At 42.9% G+C, this 21,487-nt stretch overlaps 1 protein-coding gene across 5 annotated transcripts in view; it reads right to left on the reverse strand.

Annotated features, from left to right (window-relative positions):
* ZDHHC14 (zDHHC palmitoyltransferase 14) overlaps positions 1-21,487 on the reverse strand; it is a 179,684-nt gene that overhangs the window by 101,326 nt on the left and 56,871 nt on the right. For all 5 annotated transcript variants that reach the window (XM_073627904.1, XM_073627900.1, XM_073627903.1 and 2 more), the window contains 2 exons: positions 4,792-4,952; positions 1,443-1,601 (listed from right to left, as the gene is read on the reverse strand). In XM_073627904.1, the coding sequence (XP_073484005.1) occupies positions 1,443-1,601; positions 4,792-4,952 (320 nt within the window). The remainder of the gene's footprint in view (positions 1-1,442; positions 1,602-4,791; positions 4,953-21,487) is intronic.

Raw genomic sequence — 21,487 nt, forward strand, 5'->3', positions numbered from 1 at the left:
TTGCATTGCATCACGATAGGTTTACTCTAAAGAGAAGTGGGTTTGAGGTATTCAGTGTTGGGGGTCAGCAACCCGTCGATTGCAACCTAATCTTAGAAGGTTTTCACCTTAAAGCGGTAGTAAACCCGCTGACACTTTTTTGTTTTTTATACCCCTGTAAGGCAAAAGGCCTAATGAGCTAGTATGCACCGCATACTAGCTCATTATGAAATACTTACCTTAGAATGAGGCGTCGGTATCTCACCTGGTCCACGCCAAGGTAGCTGACATGTTGCCTTGGCGTGTCTTCCAGGTATCGCGGCTCCAGCGCTGTGAGTGGCTGGAGCCGCGATGCCGTCACTCCCACGCATGTGCACGGGAGACTTCTTTTCGGCAAGGTCCTGCATCTGCCAGGCTTTCAGCCAAGAATTCCCTGTGCGCGTGTGCCGCTGCAGTCATCGGCACATTGCAAGGGGAATATCTCCTAAACCGTACAGGTTTAGGAGATTTTTTTACCTATTAGGTAAGCCTTACTATAGGCTTACCTGTAGGTAAAAGTTAAAAATTTGACTATACAACCACTTTAATGCAGAGAATGCATTAGGGTGGAATCTTTTGCCTTTATAACCACTTTAAGCACCAATGCAATATCATGCATTTTAACGAGGCCAAATGTCATTCTTTAAACCTGCCAGAACAAACGCTACATATCTGAATATAGATTCCAGGACAATGAGCACTGACATTACAGGGAAACAAAACATGAACAGTATGTGAAGAATCTATGAATCAATTTGACTTAAAATATAATTAAAAAACATTTACAGGACATACAATGAAGACAGTCACACAGATACACAGTAGGTGAGGTAAAAAAAAGACCAAAAAAGTCCAACCCATGTGGACCAACCCAATCCTCAATGTCTTCGTTTGCGACGTGCTATGAATTCCGAACTTCCATTGTATCCACAGACGTGCTGTGTTTAGCACACTCGGTACCTGCGTGCAGTAAGGTCGATCTTGATAAGTTCATCTTGAGCGGCACAACACTTTTGCATTATCCCACAGCATGTGATAGAACCTTTGAGATTTTATAGCCAGTGCTGTAATCATAACTCTGCCTACAAAAGTTGGTGATTTTCCACCATGCCCATGCAAGGGAAGCTAAAAATCAGAACCTTGCAGGTGATGCTTTTTTTTTTTTTTAATTAAAAAAAATAAATAAATAAACCCGGAGGTTCCTTCAGCTCTTTACCAGCAGGAACATGGTACATAATCACTTTCCCCGACTTCCCTTTACCATGGTAAAGTTAATATATATTATTTAGATGAGTAGAGAAGAAGTTCAGGGAGTAGGGTAACATTTTCTATATTTTAGAAAGCCCCTTTAAAAAGAATGCAATGTTGGTACAGTAAAAAAATATTCATTTTCACCATATTAAGACTTCAACAGTAAAACTTACCAACACAGTTATCACACAGGCTGCAGTGCGAGGCACGCGGTGGGCGGAAGATTTTGCAGGTAAAACAATATTTCAGTTTCACCGTTTGTCCATTGATAACTACCTCTTTCGTTCGGGGAGGAGGCCGATAACCTCCTGAAGTGGACCCATTTGCAACATCTATGTAAAAAACATAATTATGGCTTGTACACTAAACAGATAAGTGGTATTACAAGGATCCAATCATTAATAAATGTCATGCCCAAGAAAACATAAGAGTAGATGTCAGGTGTTCTTTTTTTGGTATATTAAAGCAGATGTTGCATGAAAATGAAAGGTAGACTCATTCATTAGTGCCCAACCTTTTTTTCTTTTAAGGCCTGCTTCAAACTGCTTGGCTGCGGCGTGACTTTCTATTAGGTCGTGCGTTTTTGGCAGGTTTTCCGAAAGTGCATCAAAGATGCAGCACGTAGGAATTTTGGTGCACTTTTAGAAATTGTGCCAAAAACAATATATTATAATATATATATATATATATATATATATATATATATATATATATATATATATATATATATATACTGAGTACAAGTACCGATACTTTTTTTTTAATGTCACGTGACAGTTTTTTTTTTTTTTGCTTTTTTTGGGGGGGGGGGGGGGGGGGTTGAACGTTGTATGTGTTTTTTTTTTTTTTACAATTTTTATTTTTTACAATAATATTTTTTTTTGTTTTTTTTAATCAGCCCTTTTGGGGGGCTTTGGTGAGATATCAGGGGTCTTAACAGACCTCTGATATCTCCCCCGAGACAAAGAGACAGAGGATAGAGATTCCCCAGTCCCTTTCTCTGCAGCCTCAGCTGCACTGAGAATGAATGGAGAGAAGACAGCGGCTCCTCTCCATTCATAAACCGACACATTGTAATCACAGGAGATTACAATGTTTCAGTTATGTGAATAGACAGAGTCAGCTGACTCTATCCATTCACAAAGGAAGGAGGAGGGGGATGGAGGAACTGAGGGGGAGAACGGAGGGGACAGATAAGGAGAGAGGAACCGAGGGAACAGATAAGGAGAGAGGAACCGAGGGGACAGATAAGGAGAGAGGAACCGAGGGGACAGATAAGGAGAGAGGAACGGAGGGGACAGATAAGGAGAGAGGAACGGAGGGGACAGATAAGGAGAGAGGAACGGAGGGGACAGATAAGGAGAGAGGAACGGAGGGGACAGATAAGGAGAGAGGAACGGAGGGGGAGAACGGAGGGGGACAGATAAGGAGAGAGGAATGCAGGGGACAGCGGAGAGGCACAGAGGAATGGAGGGGGCACGGAGGAGGATGCAGTGACAGTCAGCTGTGAGCGATCACCGCTGTATGTCACTAAAGCTGGTGAAAGCCGCTGGGGGAGAATCTTGTAACTCCCCCACGCGCCGATCACAGCTGTCTTCTAGGTATCGGGGGAAGCATCGGGAGCATTTGCCCGAGTACAAGTACTTGGGCAAATGCTCGGTATCGGTGCCGATACCGATACTAGTATCGGTATCGGGACAACCCTAATATATATACATACATACATATATATGGGGGGTCCCCGGGTTACAAACGAGTTAGGGACTGTAGGTTTGTTTTTAAGTTGAATCTGTAAGTTGGAGCAGGTACATTTTTTTTTAAGTGTAGCTCCAGCCAAAAAAACTATTTTTAAGCTTTTTGGATGGCATAGGGAAGGGTTAACACCCCTGTAACATTTGTTTTGCTGTGTGTGCCCCTGTTCAGAAGATTTCACCTCACTTTCTGTCCCAATGAGAATTGGATTTTGAAAATTTTGGGTTGCTGTGGAAACAAGACTTGGTGAAAAAGCATCAGTTGATGTACCTTTTCCCCATAATACTATTTTCATAATCGAATAATCGGCCAGTAACATAATGGGGTTAAAAATAATAAAATTAGCCCTTTATAGTACAAAAAGAGCAAATAATCGCGACTGTAAATATTACTTTAACAGTTCTACAGTAAAAAAATGAACCCCTTACAGTAGCAATTTATTTGCTTTTTTTTGTACTATAAAGGGCTCATTTTAGTTTTTTTTAACCCCATTATGTTAATAAACGTCTTAGACCTGGTTCACATCTTTGTGTTTTTTGGTGCTTTTTGCAGAAACACACTACAGTTCATTTACATGGTTTTCTATGGGACACGTTCACATCTATGCTTTTTTTCAGCCGCTGCATATTCGGAAAGGGTCAAGGACTTTTTTTTTTTTTTTAAAACGCAAAACGGTTTTTTGTTTCAATATACTTCAATGGAGAAGCTGCAGAAATGCATGTAATGCGTTTTTGCAGCAATTTGTATTTTTTAATCTGCCCAACAACAAATTGGCCAAAAAAAAAAAAACTGTATTTCTCTTCTAATAGTGTATACAGTATATCTCCTCTAATAGTGTATATACAGTATATCTCTTCTGTCTGTTATTCTCAGAGTGGATTCAATATTTTGCTCCCTAACCATATAGTTGGTTGTTTATATTTACCACTGCATAGAGATATTTAAGAAAGAATTGTTTTTTTTTAAAAACTTTACATATTAACTAAATTATACACCACACAATATATATATATATATACATACATACACACACACACACACACATTTTTATAATGTACAGGTAAGAAAATGTGCATTGATTCTAGGGAGCCTGTAAAGCATTGCACACGTGATCAGATCACGGCTGCAATGCCAGGATCTAGCTGATTCTGATCTAGCAGGGAGATAGTTACTGAAGTCCAGGAAGATCAATGAACTACAAAAGTGCTCACCAGCACCCTCACAGTTCACTGAGAACTACAAGCCGTTAAAGGATGATGGTAGTTGTAGTTCATTCATTCTCAGAACTCTAAAAGCATGCAGCCGTGTGGGTGGAGCCTTCCAAATTGTGACAGCGGGTGTGGGGAGAAGGTCCTCCGCTCGCTGACACAAGAGGGGAGTTGGAAAATTTGAGGGGTGAGTTGGTGGATATGGAACATGTTACACCCTAAATATGGGTGCAACATTTAACATGTTCAGAAAGGTAAACTTATCCTTTAACAAAATACACCTAAAGAAAACCTGCAGTGGTAATATTGGGCTGCAATTTGCTGACTTTTTTTTAAAGGAAAAAAAAGGTACTGCTGATTATTTCTGGCTTTAATACTTTAAGGGTCTCAGCCCAGGAATGACTGAAGCAAACTGAGGCCAAAGTGAAATCAAAACCCTTGATATGCATACTTGTTCCAGGTCTGTGACAGCATGTGTGTTTCAATTTGACACAGGTTCTTTCTAAAAAGAATTAAATAAATAAAAAACAGGTAGTCATTTCTTTTTTAGGACGCCATTTACCTATTTGTCTTTCCAAATCTGCAGCTTCATCTGGAGTGGCACGAGGAAGAACACCTGGGTCACTAAAGCTGGTTCTCAGTAAAGTCCCCATTACAAAAAATACAAGAATTCCACCTATCACAGGAATCGCAGGCGTAATATTCACAGCCAAATATGGACAACTGAAAAGAATAAGAAATATATGTAAATATATTTGATACTTTATTGGGAATTAATACATTACTGAGACCTTGTCAGCGGTGTGCATGCTGAAGCTTGAACACATGATAAAAATAGGCAATGTACCACTTGGGCAGCCATCTGTTTTTTCCCCCCTTTTTCAGTAACTCTGGTTTTACTTTTATTTTTTTAGTTTTGAGTCACTTCTGACACTTACAGGAGTGTCAGAGGCTCTTTGAGTCAAGACAGCCTCCAGACACTTCTGATAGTATCAGAGGTGGTTAAAAATTCAAGTTAGACTTACTGGTAACTAGTTTTCCATAAGTTTTTTAGGACAGCACCTGAGAGATCGTGACTCCACCCATTGGACCATAGGAAACACCCCCTTCCTCCAGATCTTTAAAGGGAGGCAACTCCCTACCACACATCAGTTGTAGAAGAAAACCTCCAGCCCCGGCTGAAACACATATGTTAGTCATAGCATAGTACAGAGAGACTAATAGGGTGCGTCATTGCTGTCCTGAGACTTATGGAAAACAAGTTACCGGTAAGTCCAACTTGAATTTTCCCAAAGCGTCTTTCAGGACAGCACCTGAGAGGAGAACAGACTTATCGCCTTAGGGTGGGACAACAGCCTGCAGGACTTTCCTGCCAAATGCCTGATCGCTGGCAGATGTGAGGTCCAGCCGGTAATGTCGACACAGAGGTGTGGAAACTTGACCACGCTGCCGCCTTGCAAATTTGTTCAGGGGTGGCACCGGCTCTTTCTGCCCAAGTGGTGGCAAACGCTCTGGTTGAGGGTGCACGAATTCCAGCTGGCGGAGACGAACCTGCATGCGAGCATGCCTCCAGGATAGATAATTTCAGCCATCTGGCCAATGATCCTTTAAAAGCATGGCAACCTTTCTTGTTGCCCGAAAAAAGGACAAATAACGAATCTGTACGTCTAAATTACTTTGTTATTTCTAGGTAACATAACAAAATCCTTTTGACATCCAACATATGAAAAAAGGCTCCTTCTCCCCTGATGGGTTAGCACAGAAGGTTGGGAGCACAATGTCCTGTGAACGATTATGCATTGAGGCTACCTTAGGTAAGAATTTTGGGCCTGTCCTAAGGATAACCCTATCCGGAAACACAGAGATAAGGTTCCCTAATTGACAGATCGTGTAGCTCACTGATCCCGCGTGCTGAAGTAATGGCGATCAGGAACACAGCTTTAAGAGTGGACTTTTTGCCAGGGATTGCAAGACTGACAGGTCCCATTTTGGGAAACCCTTAACTGGCGCTAACCTTGATCTTGCAAGAGCTTTAAAAAAAAAAAATCTGACTACCAACGGTTCAGAGGCCACAGATTTCTCTAAAAAAACTGCTAGTGCAGCAACATGTACCTTCAAGGTACTGACTGCTAGTCCCCTATCTGCCCCAACCTGTAAAAACTCCAAGATGGAAGCAAGGTACCCTTTGTCCCGAAAATGCCTTACCGATCAAGGAAGTCTGATAACTCAAATGTAAGCAAAAGGCTTACCTCAGCCGGCTGATTATCAGAAATTCCCAGGATCGTCTCAAGCTCCTCGTTTCGGATACTCAGGGTCACCTGGAATCCCCTCCTAAGGCAAAGCTCGCCATGCATGACTCGGTTAAATTGATGATAGGCAACTCCTATCCTCATATTGATTAGTGGTTCCAAATTAATAATATCTACTGCAGTAGGGAACAGACACAAAAGATACGCTCAGCATCTTTCCAAATTACTGTTCTGCTTTATTATGACGCAATTGAAGGTTTTTATGCACATGATTACGTAGGTATCACATTAATATTACAATTGTAGGTTTATGGTAACAAGGGGCGTTACATAGGCAGGCTAATTCTAATCAGGACTCAAAAGAATGTAAACATTTACTGAAAACATTATTAGTGCCGTGTGCACAGTGAGGGCAGAGTGCAATACATAGAAAATACAATACAATTATATACAGAGCTTACAAATTTCCATTACAGCTCCTTGGGTCTTGAGTAGATGAATTGCACCACAAGTTATAGACATTCCAGACCTTAGTATAGATGGCTGTTACTTTTTTCCCTACTCGATAGCAATGTTGCAACCAGACGATCTGAGAACCCCTAACTCAGAAGAGCTGCTCTTCAAATACCATGCTGCAAGCGACAGCCTGGCCACTTCTGGGCGATTTACTGGACCTTGGATTAGTAAATCTTGACTGAGAGGTAGATGCCAACAGGGTTTGATCGCGATCCCCAGAACGGTCGAGAACCAGGCCCCTGTTGGCCAAAATTGAGTAATTAGAATGACTGGTACTCCTTCCCGTTGGATCTTTTTTAACACCAGTGGGATTAGCTGGAATGGGGCGAAAGCGTAGCAAAGTTGAAGTCTCCATGGATGGGCCAGGGGGATCTGTCCCTGGTGACCAGTCGAGATTGTTCAGATTAAAGTAACGAGGCACCTATGCATTCTCCTTTGAAGCAAAACAGGTCCACCTCCAGCTGTCCCCACATCCTGGAAATCATCGAAGACCTCTGGATTCAGAGACCTCTGCCTCTTAAATGGGAGTACCTGCTTAGGAAGTCTGTCACTCTGTTCAGGGTCCCCTTTAGGTGGATTGCCGAAAAGGATAGTAAATGTTTCTCTGCCCATATAAGAATCTCTGTTTCCAGTGCTTCTAAGGACCTGCTCCTTGTGCCCCCCTGTCTGTTTAGATAAGCCACGACCGTGGCATTATCGGTCAACACTTGCACATGGTGATTCTGGAGAACTTGTGCGAATATCACTAGAGAAAGTGATCGCCTTCAACTCTCTCCAATTTGAGGACTTTATCGCTTCCTTCTTAGACCAACTTCCCTGGGCGAAGTTTTCCCTCTAGGTGGGCCCCCCATCCCCAAGAGCTGGCATCCGTTGTTAGTCTTATTTCGACTGTGAAGCCCCAAGCCAGGCCCCTTGATAGGATCTCCTAATTCATCCACCACCATAGTGACCTTCTCACCTTAGCTGGAATCTTCAGCTTCATGTCAAGTCCAGGGAACTTAAGCTGTGATCCCATGACCTTAGGAGAAAGGCTTGTAGACTCCTGAAGTGTAGTCTTGCCCACTGAATAGCTGGCATCGTTTAGCTCAGGACCCCTAATGCTGACATTATTTGCCTTATTGTTACCAATTGGTTGGTCTGCAGCATAGCAGCCATGCACTGAACCTTGTCCTTTTCTTGTTGGAGAAAAGGTCTGTTCTATCGAATTGATTTGATAGCCCAGAAACCGAAACTCCTGGGACTGGTCAAAGGAGGACTTCTGGAAGTTCAGAATCCAACCCAGGGAGACTCCAGATGGTTGCTGTAACCTCTCCCCTGAGGGAGCAAAGAATAGAAGATCATTCAGGTAAGGAATCACTGCAATTCCAAAGCGGAGCTAGTGCTTCCGCCATCACTTTGGTGAAAATTCATGGTGCGGATGGGAGACCGAATGGTAAGGCCCTGAACTGTAGATGGTGAATCACGCCTCCAATATCTACTGCCAACCTTAGATACCTCTGGGACTGGGGTGAAATTGGGACATGCAAATATGCATCCCTTAGGTCTACTGACGTCATGTAACATTCTGGGGTCAGTAGATTTCTGACTGAAAAAAAATAGAGTCCATCTTGAACCTTCTGTACTTCATGGATTTCTTCAGAGGTTTTAGGTTGAGGATCAATCGGAATTTTCCTGTTTTTTTTACCAAGAAAATATGAGAATAAAATTCCTGTTGCCGCTCTCCTGGTGGCACTTGGACCACTACACCCTGCTGCATCAGCTCCTTTAATAAGGACTTCATGGCCAGGGCTTTCACTGGATCCTTTGGCGCATTTGTTACAAAAAAAATCTTCTTGGGGGAGATTTGTGTAGCCTTGAGAAAAAGTTGTCAGGATAAACTGATTTGATGTTATGCCTGACCACAGCGGAAGGAAACTTTGCAGCCTTCCGCCCACCCCCAGGGTCGAGTCATTGGGATTTTTCGGTTTGCGCTGGAGGATGGAAAAAGGCTTCCACCCTTGCCTTTAGCTTTTTGCGCGGACCAATTCTTCCTCCTCACCTGGGACTTGTTGTCCTGCTTCTGAGCTCTCTGAGGTCAAAAAAGGCGCTTCTTCTTCTTTACCGGGAAGGATTTCTTCCTATCGGCTGTCCTGTCCAGGATGGTGTCTAGATCAGGACCAAAGAGAAGCTCACCCAAAAAGGGAATCCCAGAGCTTAACTCTGATGCCACATCACCTGGCCAAGTCTTCTGCTCTTCTTGCCGAATTTGTTAGGGCTGCTGATCTAGCCGACATTCTAATTGCCTCAGCTGAAGCATCCGCCATATAGGTTACTGCTAAGGACAAGGTAGTAAAAGAATCAAAAACTTCCTGTTTGGGTGAATCTGCTAACGCATGAGCTTTTAGCTGGTTAACCCAATATTCCAGGTTTGTAGCTACACATGTCATAGGCATGGCTGGCTTTAAATTGCTCATGATCGATTGCCAAGACTTCTTGAGCAAGAGATCCATTTGCTTGTTCATTGGATCCCTTACGCTCCCCATGTCTTCAAAGGCTAGGTCGGTGGACCTAGAAACCTGGGAGAAAGCAGCATCGAGCTTAGGGACCTTGTTCCATACTGCAGAGGGGTCTTCCTCGAAAGGAAAGCGCCTCTTGTGGGCTCTTGAGAAAAAAAAAAAATTTCTGTGGGTCTTGCCATTCCTTCTTTATGGAATCCAAGATGACAGAGTGCGCCGGAAATGTTCGCCCCTTAGGCTCACTTAGACCTGTGTAGTCATGTAGTGCAAGTTCCTTTTTCTCTTTGCTTAGGCCAAGAGTAACATGTATGGCTCTGAGGAGGCCCTCAACTTTCTCCAGGAATAGCTTAAACTTGAAAGGGACCACTTCTGCCCCTTCAACCTTCTCCTCTTCCGAACTGTCATTGGAAGGTGCAGGGGAGTGTTTTTTCCCTGGTAGACAGACCCTCAGACAGAGTTTCTACCACCGGGACAGAAAGTGAACCCTGGGAAGACTCTGATGTGAAGGGTCGACTCGCAGCTGGTTTAACCAATAAGTTACGGAATGATTAAATCGTGGCATAAAGTTCTTTTTACAGAGGAAATCAAGTCATCACACATGAAAGCAGATTCTTCTTATACTAAATAAGTAATACAAGTACTGCATAGGGCTTTTTTCCAATTTTCTCCCATCTTGGCCTTGCATGAGGGGCATTTCTTTTTCCCCCAGGTCAGAGCTTTTTGCCTGAGAGAGAAAATACAAAAGGGAAAAAAACAGGGGACCCTTGGCGAGACCCAGTGTCTGCTTGTGGACCATCCCATAAGGTGCACTAAGAGAGGAAGAAACACAGCCTCCAGTGCCCAGACAGGCCCCCGCCACCAGGGAGGAAAAAAAAAAAAAAAAAAAACGGAACCCCAGGAATGTAAACGGGCAGACTTAGTTAACCGCTCCCTACCTGAGCCTTGCTGGTGCCTATGCCTGTCCCCACCGCTGCAGACGCCATGTCCTCCATATCGGGTGTGCAGCGTTCCACTCGTGGCTTCACACGCCACTTCCGGACTCATAGTGCCGCTGCACCGGACTGGAAATAGGTGCCAGCTCCTGCCCTGCCTCCTCCCCCTGCGCCCAGTCGCTGGAAATGACGACAGGCGCCGACCCAGTGACCTGCTCATAGGAGCGTCACTTCCAGCGTGACCAAAACTTTACTCGGCCTCTGCCAAAATGGCAGCAGTGCACATGCAGCCACCGCTCTTGGAAGCCTGGAGCAGTGTCATCGGACCACAGGGCTCTCCCCGAGCACCTAGGAGGAAATGAGGAACCCATCCTTACAGCTGTAGAGACCCTGGTAAGGCGGGAGGGCTGGGGTCTTAGAAATAAGGAGGAAAACAGTGAGGAAACCCTGCCTCTCAGGACTGCCCTAAGAGATCATGGCTCCCCCACCAAAGATGTTCCCTCCGGGCCGGAGAAAACACAAAAACTGATGTATGGTAGGGAGTTGCCTCCCTTCCCTTTAGGAAGGAGGTGTTTCCTATGGTCCAGTGGGAGGAGTCACGATCTCAGGTGCTGTGCTGAAAGATGCTTTGGGAAAAAGAAGGGATAAATCAGTAATACAGTAAATGCATGTTTCTTACTACACATTTTTCAGACTACACTGTGCACTGTAGTGAACAGGTCTAATTTATTTAAAAAACACACAAGATATTTTTGTATTTACTGTAATTGTAGATGACAGTACAAAGTTTAATATATATCCTCCTAAAACTATAATCAATCATAAAACAAAACATAGAAAGGTATATGAGCACAAAGACTTCTGACATTTTGACAATGACAACTGCACAGATACAGAGGTACAGCAGAGACTGGCAAGTCTGGATAAATGGATCTAGAAGGAGAAGCCATAAACGAGTCTATAAATGTATACTGCACATATGCATGCACACAAATACATATATAAATAATATGTTGGGAACTGTTTCATGCAATCCATTGCCGTTTCACTTTTAATGTAAAAAACGATGGCATGTTTGCCCACATGAAAACGAAAAAGCAGCAGCACTAAATAGCTGTATTACACACTAATCTGGAATTAAAGCAGTATTAAACTTAAAATGTAATATATTGCAGCGTAGCAATCATTAGATGCACTGCATTTGTTTAACTTTTAGGCTTTTTCGCCCCCCCTTAGTTCTCAATGGATGAATGAGCACAGGCTGCATATTTGGACAGCAACATCGTCAATCTGGGGGGAGGGGAGCACAATAAGTACTAGCATATTTAGATGCACTAAAAAAATTAAAGCCAAACTCCAACTAATACTTTATAAGCAGTTACAGCATAGTTATCTTTTTGGGATAAAGGTTTTACGTAAATAAAAGCAACTGAACCACCCCTGCTAGTGTTAAATGGTTTGTCTCATCTCTGATGACATTCTGCTGGAGAACTTGTTCTTTTGACAAACACTTACTGGCCAGATCACCGAATGAAAACAGAAGAAAGCAAGCCTTAAAAAGAAATGAATGCAGCCATCACATCTGCAATATAATAAAGGTTTGCTATTGGGGATTATTACCACTTTAATGTGCATAAAATGTTCAGATTGTGTTGTCTTCTGACTTTTCTTACAATTTGCAATTTTATTAACAGTATCAATATCAGCCTTTTATCAATAGTATTTTACTATCATGTGAAATACAACTTATTACAAAACAATTCGATGTCTGCAGCCTAAAAGTAAAAAAAAAATAATGTATTTAAGAAATTTAGGTCAACAAGCCTGCACAATGTCTTATGAAGAATTCAAGAAGAGTAGAAAGCTTTGCTGGATTTCCACCTTCACTGCACAAAAAAGAAGATTTCATACAACTGTGGTTTTATACATACATACCAGATACAAGGTATACTTCAGTCCGATGGTAGATATATAGATATTAATATCTATATCTATAGGCGGGCTTTCCGGGTGACGTCAGATGGCCACATCCCATGGCTATATAAAAAAAGAGATGCCACACAGCAGGCAACACAACGGAAGAAGACAGCCACAGAAGAGTGGCTTTTTTTTTTTTTTACAGGGTAACCGACGGCTCAGGGGAGAAGACAGCTCGGTGCATCGGAGCAATTTTTTTAAAAAAAAAAAGGACTTGTCAAAAACAGTCATTTGTTTTTTTTACATTTCACTGCTTTTTGGATTGAATGGGTAAGGGTATGACGTACCCGATACCCATTCACATGGGGGGGGGGATCCGGGGGCTCTAAGCCCCCCCCCGCAGACCCCAACAACCACCGGCCAGGGTTGTTGGGAAGAGGCCCTTATTTTAGGAAGGGCCTGGTATGGACCTGGGGGGGGGGGCAATTTTTCGCAATTTTTTTTTTTTTCGTTTACATTCAGCTGTCAGTGGGTAAGCTCGTTTGTTGAGGACGTGGCAGCCGGCTTTCCAGCCCCCTCCTAAGCAATCAGCTATATACAGTGTGTTTACAGTTTGTTTAACCTCTTGCCACCCAGGCCAATTCTGACATTTCTCTCTTACATGTAAAAATCATCATTTTTGTGCTAGAAAATTGCATAGAACCCCCAAACATTATATATGTTTTTTTTTTAGCAAAGACCCTAGAGAATACAATGGGGGTTGTTGCAACCTTTTATCTCACAATGAATTTGCAATGCGTTTTTTTGGGGAAAAAATATTTTTTTTTCTTTTGCACAAAACAGTAAGGTTAGCCCAAATATTTTGCATAATGTGAAAGATGAAGTTACGCCAAGTAAATAGACACCCAACATGTCATGCTTCAAAATTGCACACGGTCGTGGAATGGCGCCAAACTTCGGTACTTAAAAATCCCCATAGGCGACACTTACAGATATTTTACTGGTTACATGTTTTGAGTTACAGAGGAGGTTAATGGGATAATCGGTCCTCTTTACAGTGTGATATGGGGTCAATAAGACCCCACATCTCACCTCTAGGCTGGGAAGCCTGAAATAAAAAAAAAAAAAAGTCTCAGCTTCCCAGCCGAGGCGGCGTCATTTGTTTGAATGCAGAGGCCGGGCGTGATGTTATGACATCACGCCCAGTCTTCGAACGATCATAGAGACTCCGGCGACCATCTGGTCAGCCGGAAATTTCTATGGTAAACATTTGGGGCCGGCGGATCCGGTCTCCGACTCACCGATGGAAGCGGTGAGTCGATAGAAGCATCGGAGAGCGGCGGGACGTCCCCTCTCGCCGCCCGTAAGAATGATCAAGCAGCGGAACAGCCGCTATGATCATTCTTATGGTGTAGGGAATCCCTGGCTAAAAAAGCTGTTATCTGAATGCTGCCTGTACCTGCAGGCATCATTCAGATATACACGCTCAAAGTCAAGGACGTCATATGACGTACGGCATCGCATACTAGCTCATTATGAAATACTTACCTTAGAACGATGCCCTGCAGTTCCGCCTCTACTCCGCTCCCATGCTGACATCTTTCACAGAGTTACTTCTGGGTTCGCATGAGCGCGGGACCTGCCAGTCACGGCATGGGTCCTGAAAAAAAAAAAAAACGGCACAAGTGGCCTGTTTCTTCAGTGCACATACGCCGATGACATTGGCAGCAGAGTATATAGTGAATATCTCCTAAACTATGCAAAATTAGGAGATATTTACAGTACCTACAGGTTAGCCTTGTTATAGGTTTACCTGTAGGTACAAGTGGTGTAACAGAGTTTACAACCACTTTAAGCAGTTAAAATGGTACCAAGACTCACCTTCGTTCCAGTGATGTGACCACTGGATCCCTCACTGGTTGCTGACCTGGGCTTCTTTTAGGAGTCAGGTTTTTTTTTAACTGGCTGGCAGGGATGACGTGACTCCCATACACTAAAGAGTCACTTGCCCTGGAACACTGTGCCGAGAATATATGCTGAGCTCTGTGTACATTTAAAAGAACAAAGCAAACACAGATACGTTTATTTTATTGCAGAAAACACATGCTGTTTTTTCTGCAGTAAAAAGCTGCCTGCTCGCATTTGGTCACTAAAGGTTTAGTTTCACTTTAAAGCAAGTTTTATTTTACATAAATTCATAAAAGCTGACCATTGTAAGCACCCGTCAGTGTTAATTGGTTTGTCTAAATCTTAACTGTTACTTTTGCTGCACAGCTTGGTTTGTTAACCTCCCTGGCGGTATTCCCGAGTGTGGCTCGGGGTTAAAATTCAGTACCATTAGCGGTAACCTCGAGCCACACTCGGGATCGCATTGCAGGATCCTGGGGCGGCGTTACTTACCTTGTCCCCGGGATCCTGCGTTGTCCCCCGCAGTGTCCGAGGGCTCCGTCCTCCTCTGAAGCCTCTCCGTGCCAGGCTCCGTTCCCTGCGAGTGGCGCGACGCACGGGGGCGGAGCCTGGCGGCAAATTCAAAAAACTGTCAAAATCATAACACATACAGTACTGTAATCTTACAGATTACAGTACTGTATGAAATGATTTCACATCCCTTTTGTCCCCAGTGCTCTGGCCCATGCCCTGCATGCAGTTTTACATGATATACACTGTTCTTTCTGCCTGGAAACTGGAGATTGTCCATAGCAACTAAAAAGTGTCCCTTTACGTCAAAAGTGGCTTTAGACCAGCTAGAAAACAGCGATAGTAAATTAGAACACTTGCAGAATTGAGCGATAGTGAATTGTGGGGAAATTTATTTTATTACTATTTTTTTTAATTTTTTTTAATTATTTATTTTTATTTATTATATTATAATTTATGTTTTTGTGTTTCAAACTTTATCATACCCGGGATATCTACTAGACTCTGGTTTGGACAGATTTAAGTGTGTTATTGTTAAGATTTACAGACCTACAATATAAAACGCCAAATTTCCATGCAAAATAATGGTACCGCTTTCAGCACCTAAAATTCGAAATAATCATACTGCCAGGGAGGTTAAAGGAAACTGGAAAATGACAGACTTCCAGGCTGATTCACCAGCAAATAAGAAAAAGAAAAAAAAAAAAAAAAAAAAACCCTAAAAAAGGAAACTAATGCAGCGACCACATCTAAGAACCGTTGAGCTGCAATACATTACATTTGTTTTTGGATTTTTATACACATTCAAATAACCAGGAGATGCAAGACTAAAACCATATTAGGAAAATAGATTTGGCAGGACTGAATGGAGTAGCATTTCAGGATCATTGGCACATCACAGGACGCTGCATTAGGTGGACTTCACTGGAAGATTCAACAGGTATCTGAAGGACGACTAAGTAAAGTAAGTATAGCTGCAGTACTTTTTAACTGGAGGCCACGGTTCCAGTGTAAGGCAGCTTTGCACAAGCACCAAACTTTAATGCAGTTCTGATGTGCATTTATTTTATAGAATACTGACATCTATAGAAACTTGCATAAACATGCATTAAGACGAGTTTGCACTTTCGCCTCGAATCTTTAGCTGTCCTTCCCTAAGCTTCTGACTAAAAAGCACTTTTTTCTCTCACAATTCACTGACCCCTAGACTCTATTTTCCTCTTGTCTCAGCCAATCATCTGTGTGCTCATGACATACAAAAGGCTTTTTAAATTAAAATACGTCATATGCTGATGTGACTGCTGAGGTTACAACAAAAGGCAATCAGTAGTGCACACATGTACTAAAAAGGTATACTGCTTCCATACTGGTTTGTTGTTTCGTTTGAAGCCATGAGCATTTCTTTAGTATTTTTGTAAAATCAAATTGAAGTATACATGACATTTTCTTCAGGTGATGCTTAGGAATCCTACAGCCACCATCAAAAGCACAGGTTGTTCATTTAAAGTGGTATTAAACCGAAAACGCAAACAATCATACTGCAGCTTACAGATTTTTATATGTGGTGACTGCATTCTTTTCCTTTTTGTGCATTTCGTCCTTTTATTGTCACTTATCCTGCCAGCAAGTGTGTTATTCCTTTTAACAAACCAAGCTGTCCAGCAAAAGAGGCAGTTAGAAGGTTGAGACAAACCATAAAACACTGACAGGATTGCTTACAATGAACAGTTAACAATGCATTAAATTTATGTGAAACCTTTATCTCAAAAGGTTAACTGCTTAAAGGGCAAGTTCACCTTTACAGAAAAATCTGTAAGGTGAACGTAAACAGGATCCCCCCTCCTCACCCCCCCTCAGTCTCACTGACCTGGACCGCGGCAATCTCTGGTTCTGAGCCCAGGTATATCTGCGTCAGGGGTCCGGGGCGTAGAAATCCCCCCCCAGCTGGATGTCCAAAACGTACCCCATTAGGAGGGACATTGCGAAGCATTCTAATTGGTCAGCGCCATTACATGGTGTGAAAGGGGTCTTAGAGTTGCATCTTTTAGATGGGTCCAATGGCAGAGTGAAACTGAATTCACTATGGGCACTGTCCCACTCTCGGCACGCTCTGTTTATGTAAAAGAGACAATTGCTATTTTAATAGACTATAGCACAATTCCTAGGGAGCTCCCACTGCTTTATATCACAATAACCCTGTGGAACAGTAGAATGCAAGGCCTTGCATTAACAGAGGCAGTCCTTCTCTTCTGTCTTCTGCTAGCTATGTGTAGGTTAAATTGTAATCCAGTGGTTAACAAGACCCGGGTCAAAGGAAAACAATGTTGAGCTATTGTTGTGGTGCGGCAGCACTGCAACTGTCTCCGGTGCAAGTAACTCAGTATAACTCAGTGCTTTCATTGTAATGAAGTGCAGGCTTGAGGCCTATATTAAACTCAGCCTTTAATCACTCACAATCTCCTCTGTGGGACTACAGGTCCCAGCAGCACCGGGTTAAAGATGCAAGTGTGTCAATGAAACTTTGGGCAGCAGCCCTCTCAGCACACTGGTTCCAGGTAGATGGATGCCTCCGCTCTACACAATAACAGTTCATTCGCCGCGGCCACGCCATCACGCTGTTCCATTTCACAGATGACCGGGAGTCCTCGGTTTCCTCCTTCAAGGGTCTCTGGATCGATCACACTGCTGCTCCAGCACACTGATCTAAGGAAGGATCGCTGGCTGTTCCGCTCCGCACAAGGTATGCCACAACCAAGAGACTTAAGATGGCCATGCAGGGGCCTTTTATAGCCTACCCAGCATGTAGTTCAGTGCATGAGTGTTGCTGGGTAAGAACACTCGGCATCCTGGGTAGGTCAATTCTTCTCCAAAAGTAAACAAACACTTCCTGTACAATTCCTGAAGAAATAAACTGCAGTCCATTCCATATTTTGACCGCTAGATGGTGCTATATACTAAGCTATAACACCATACACAGAATAACATAGCATTAATTATTGAGCAAAAATGCGGCCACTACATCTGTTTAGGCAATTCTATGTTCGCTGCGTAAATAACTATTGTGGTTTATTTCTCCAGTTTTCTACTCGTTCCCTTCAGCGTCAATTAACATTTTAAATGTCTTTTCCCTTTAAGCAGTGGTAATGCATTAGGTCTCTAACCAGTGTTTACACCAATTATTCCCCGCCCAAATCATCCCTCCTTCATGTTTTACCACACTCACTGTGGTTTCTTCATGGGACATTTCATCTCATTGTTCAATTTAGTCTCTTGCAATTAGTGCCTCCACCTCAATCTTTCTCTAACTATGCCATTTATCAAAACTGTTCCCATCAACTGCTTCTCCTATTTTGTTGTCCAACTACCTCCTTTACATGGAGTGGAGTTAAAGTATAAAAGGCAAAACTTTGTTAGTTTTGGATAGTGGGGAGAAATGAGAAAACCTGTCAGGTTTGTATTTCTGTCTTTGCCCCCGTAAAGGATATTCACCTCTCGTTTTGTTCCATTTACCATTATCACCAAGAGTAAAAGTGAGAGAAAACCCCAAAATTTTGGAGTTGTCACTAGAACAGGAATACAGGCAGTTCGAGTTACGAACATCTGACTTACACTTCTGAACGGAGGCACCATGATGTCACTTTTGGCCACTTGCGCTCCATGCTGGTCCCAGAAACCAATGGACGGTTATCTTTCTGCTTACAGCATGCTGCCACCTAATGTCCAGCAGACCTGTCAGCAATCAAACATCACTGCATGGCCAGAAGCGGACGGAACTTGTGGAACTGGTGAGAAGTTTTATTATACCAATCCTGGCTATGTCTTGTTTACGGGCTGAAGAACTTGTACATTGTGGGCACTAAGGCCATTATTTGGTGCCCACTACTATTGGGCATATACCCTAGTTTCCACCTGTAACTTACTGCACTTTTTATAGTTGGTCAATAAAAGCCTTTGTAATTAATGTTGCTTGGTCCTGAAAGTAAATATCCATGTATGTCTTTTAGCCCGGTGTCTTCACAAACTTTTATCACCAATAAAAGTAAAGATGGCTAGATGGTACCAGAGGATACAGCACCTCATCCCCTAAATAATCAAACGTTAAATGGGTGTGTGGACAAGGGATTATAGCGGTGCTAGGGTCAGGAAGATTAGAGAAGAAAAGATAAAACAAAAAATACTAAAATTACAAATTTTATTAATAGTCTATCATAAATACAATGTACATTATAAACAATTCATACAGTAATTATACAAATTTTGTGGATACATGTACTGTAAGTGACCCTAAGACCCTTTGCTGCCATGGCTCCACCCGGTATTTCATCCATATAATGTTTTTTTGACATGGACTAATACCTTGCCTTCTACATTGATTACAAATGCCTTTTTCCTTTTCTGAGACAAGCTGGCAAATTGACTCAATATATCTTATATCCCTGTATATTCTATAAGTGTATATTGCCTGTATTTATTTGCGATTTAAAACTCTTTTTTGTCATTATTGAACAATATTTTTCGACACAACTGTTGCAATACATATACTGTGTGTTTCCTTTTTTATATATTCTTTTCTATATATTGTTTTTGCATTGTATTTTCAATTTTTGGTTGTAGGTTTTACTATCGTACTGGGACCCAGTGGTTCTCTATGCACACTGCACACATTGTGGCTGGATGTCGTGTGCTGACACACAGTAATTCCCACCTTCCCCAGTGGCCCCTGTGGATCGTTGGGCAACCTTTGGGATATCCTCCCATCCTGTGTCTCGGCGCACTACACTTCGTGCCCCTTTGTTCCCCGCCACTGGACTGCGGTTGTCCCTGGTGCCTTGGCTAGCCCCACGACTGGGGGGATTATCTGTGGCGTGGGTGGTGGGCGGCGGCTCCGCGGGCTCTCCCGAATTGGGGGTGACATGGCTAGCGCTGTCTTTGCCTGTACGGACGCCAAGGCGCAGACAACTGTCTGCCCCTGGGTGCCCACGTCTGTTCTCAGACCCTCTGGTCCTTTATTCCATCGGCAGATTGGGTGAGATGACACCTTGGTACTTCCCATTCCAGGGGTGTTCGCCTCTCCAATCGCCACACGGTCCGTGAGATCTGAGCATGTGCGCGCGTTGCATGATGGAACTCGTAGTTCCTAGGCACCGTGCAGTGCACAGCCGTGGCTACCCCTCGTTTAGCGTCCGCACACCTGATCATCATCTGATCAGGTGTGGGGGGTATATGAGTAACCGGCCAGTCCCTCAGTTCCCATGGACGAGGGACGTGCCTGCATTCGCTCTGCACACAGCTACAAGGTAAACTTCTGCCTTTCAAAACACCCTGACTTCATGTTGTTTACATGAATTATTTATTATTCCTTTACATACTTTTTAGAACTTACTTTGGACCGGCCTCTTACTCTGGTGGTTAACACTGATTTTCGCAAGCAACACGGTGTGCTTCATGATGAATTAGGTAACAGATTCCTTTTCACTAGCCTCACCTGTGCCCAAGTACATTTTAAAGCTTCCATTTCCCTACCTTTCTGATCCTCCTTTTTTCCTTTATATTTCATATAGGATCCACTGTTATTTTTATCCCTTTTTCATCCCAGCACCGGTACTATATACCTGTGAATGTACCGCTATGAGAATCTTTTCTTACAGCAGATACCATCAAGTAAGTATAGGCATAAACTACCATATCTGGCCCCAGTTAACAACAGCAAGACCCCTAACACTATCCATTTTTCCAACTAGGCCTGCTTTAAGTGGTCTGCAGATATGGTTCAACCTTGATGTCCTTTCCTTGCTGTGTGCATACATATATCACAGGCACTTCCTGACCTTGCCTCTCTACAGCTTTTAGATATACATGTAAGTCCGCACCTTTTCCAGAGATATAGATACATTTATACCTATTTATATACATATATTTTTTGTTCTCTTTTTAATACAATGCACATATGCGCAACCCTCTATTCCTGGAATAACTACCACAGTGCATTATGACACATGACTATCTTTACATTCCTTTGCCAGGTCTACTGTATGCCCCCTGCAGGCATAATTTACGGCGCGGTCTGCCTGCTCCCCTGTGGGGATCTCCTTGGGTGGCTGTGTTCCCCCTCTCCCTCTCTTCCCTCCCGTCTTGGGCACTGACGCTCCAGGTATGTCCGCAGTTCCGTTTAGTGGTGTGGAGCTTGGGGTTGCATGAATGTCCAGCCACAGTTGCAATGTGTTATTGTTTTTACTATGCAGTGTTTGGTCAAATTAATATTTCTAACATGTGTTTTTATGTCCACCACACAGAATTTTTTTTATATATATCCACCCTATGAGCTCCTGTTCCCTGAAGAAGCCAATGTTTTGGCGAAACATGTAGGAAAATGAGCCCCCCCTCCTTCAACGGCCACTTGCCATCTGGCCCACTTGACCATTCTTAGGGTCACTTACAGTACATGTATCCACAAAATTTGTATAATTACTGTATGAATTGTTTATAATGTACATTGTATTTATGATAGACTATTAATAAAATTTGTAATTTTAGTATTTTTTGTTTTATCTTTTCTTCTCTAATCTTCCTGACCCTAGCACCGCTATAATCCCTTGTCCACACACCCATTTAACGTTTGATTATTTAGGGGATGAGGTGCTGTATCCTCTGGTACCATCTAGCCATCTTTACTTTTTTTGAGCAATACAAGCTTTAATGCTTATGTCCTTTTGGCTAGTCTTGGTCCCTGA

This window comes from Aquarana catesbeiana, linkage group LG04 (genome assembly GCF_042186555.1).
Source record: "Aquarana catesbeiana isolate 2022-GZ linkage group LG04, ASM4218655v1, whole genome shotgun sequence".
Taxonomy (NCBI): domain Eukaryota; kingdom Metazoa; phylum Chordata; class Amphibia; order Anura; family Ranidae; genus Aquarana; species Aquarana catesbeiana.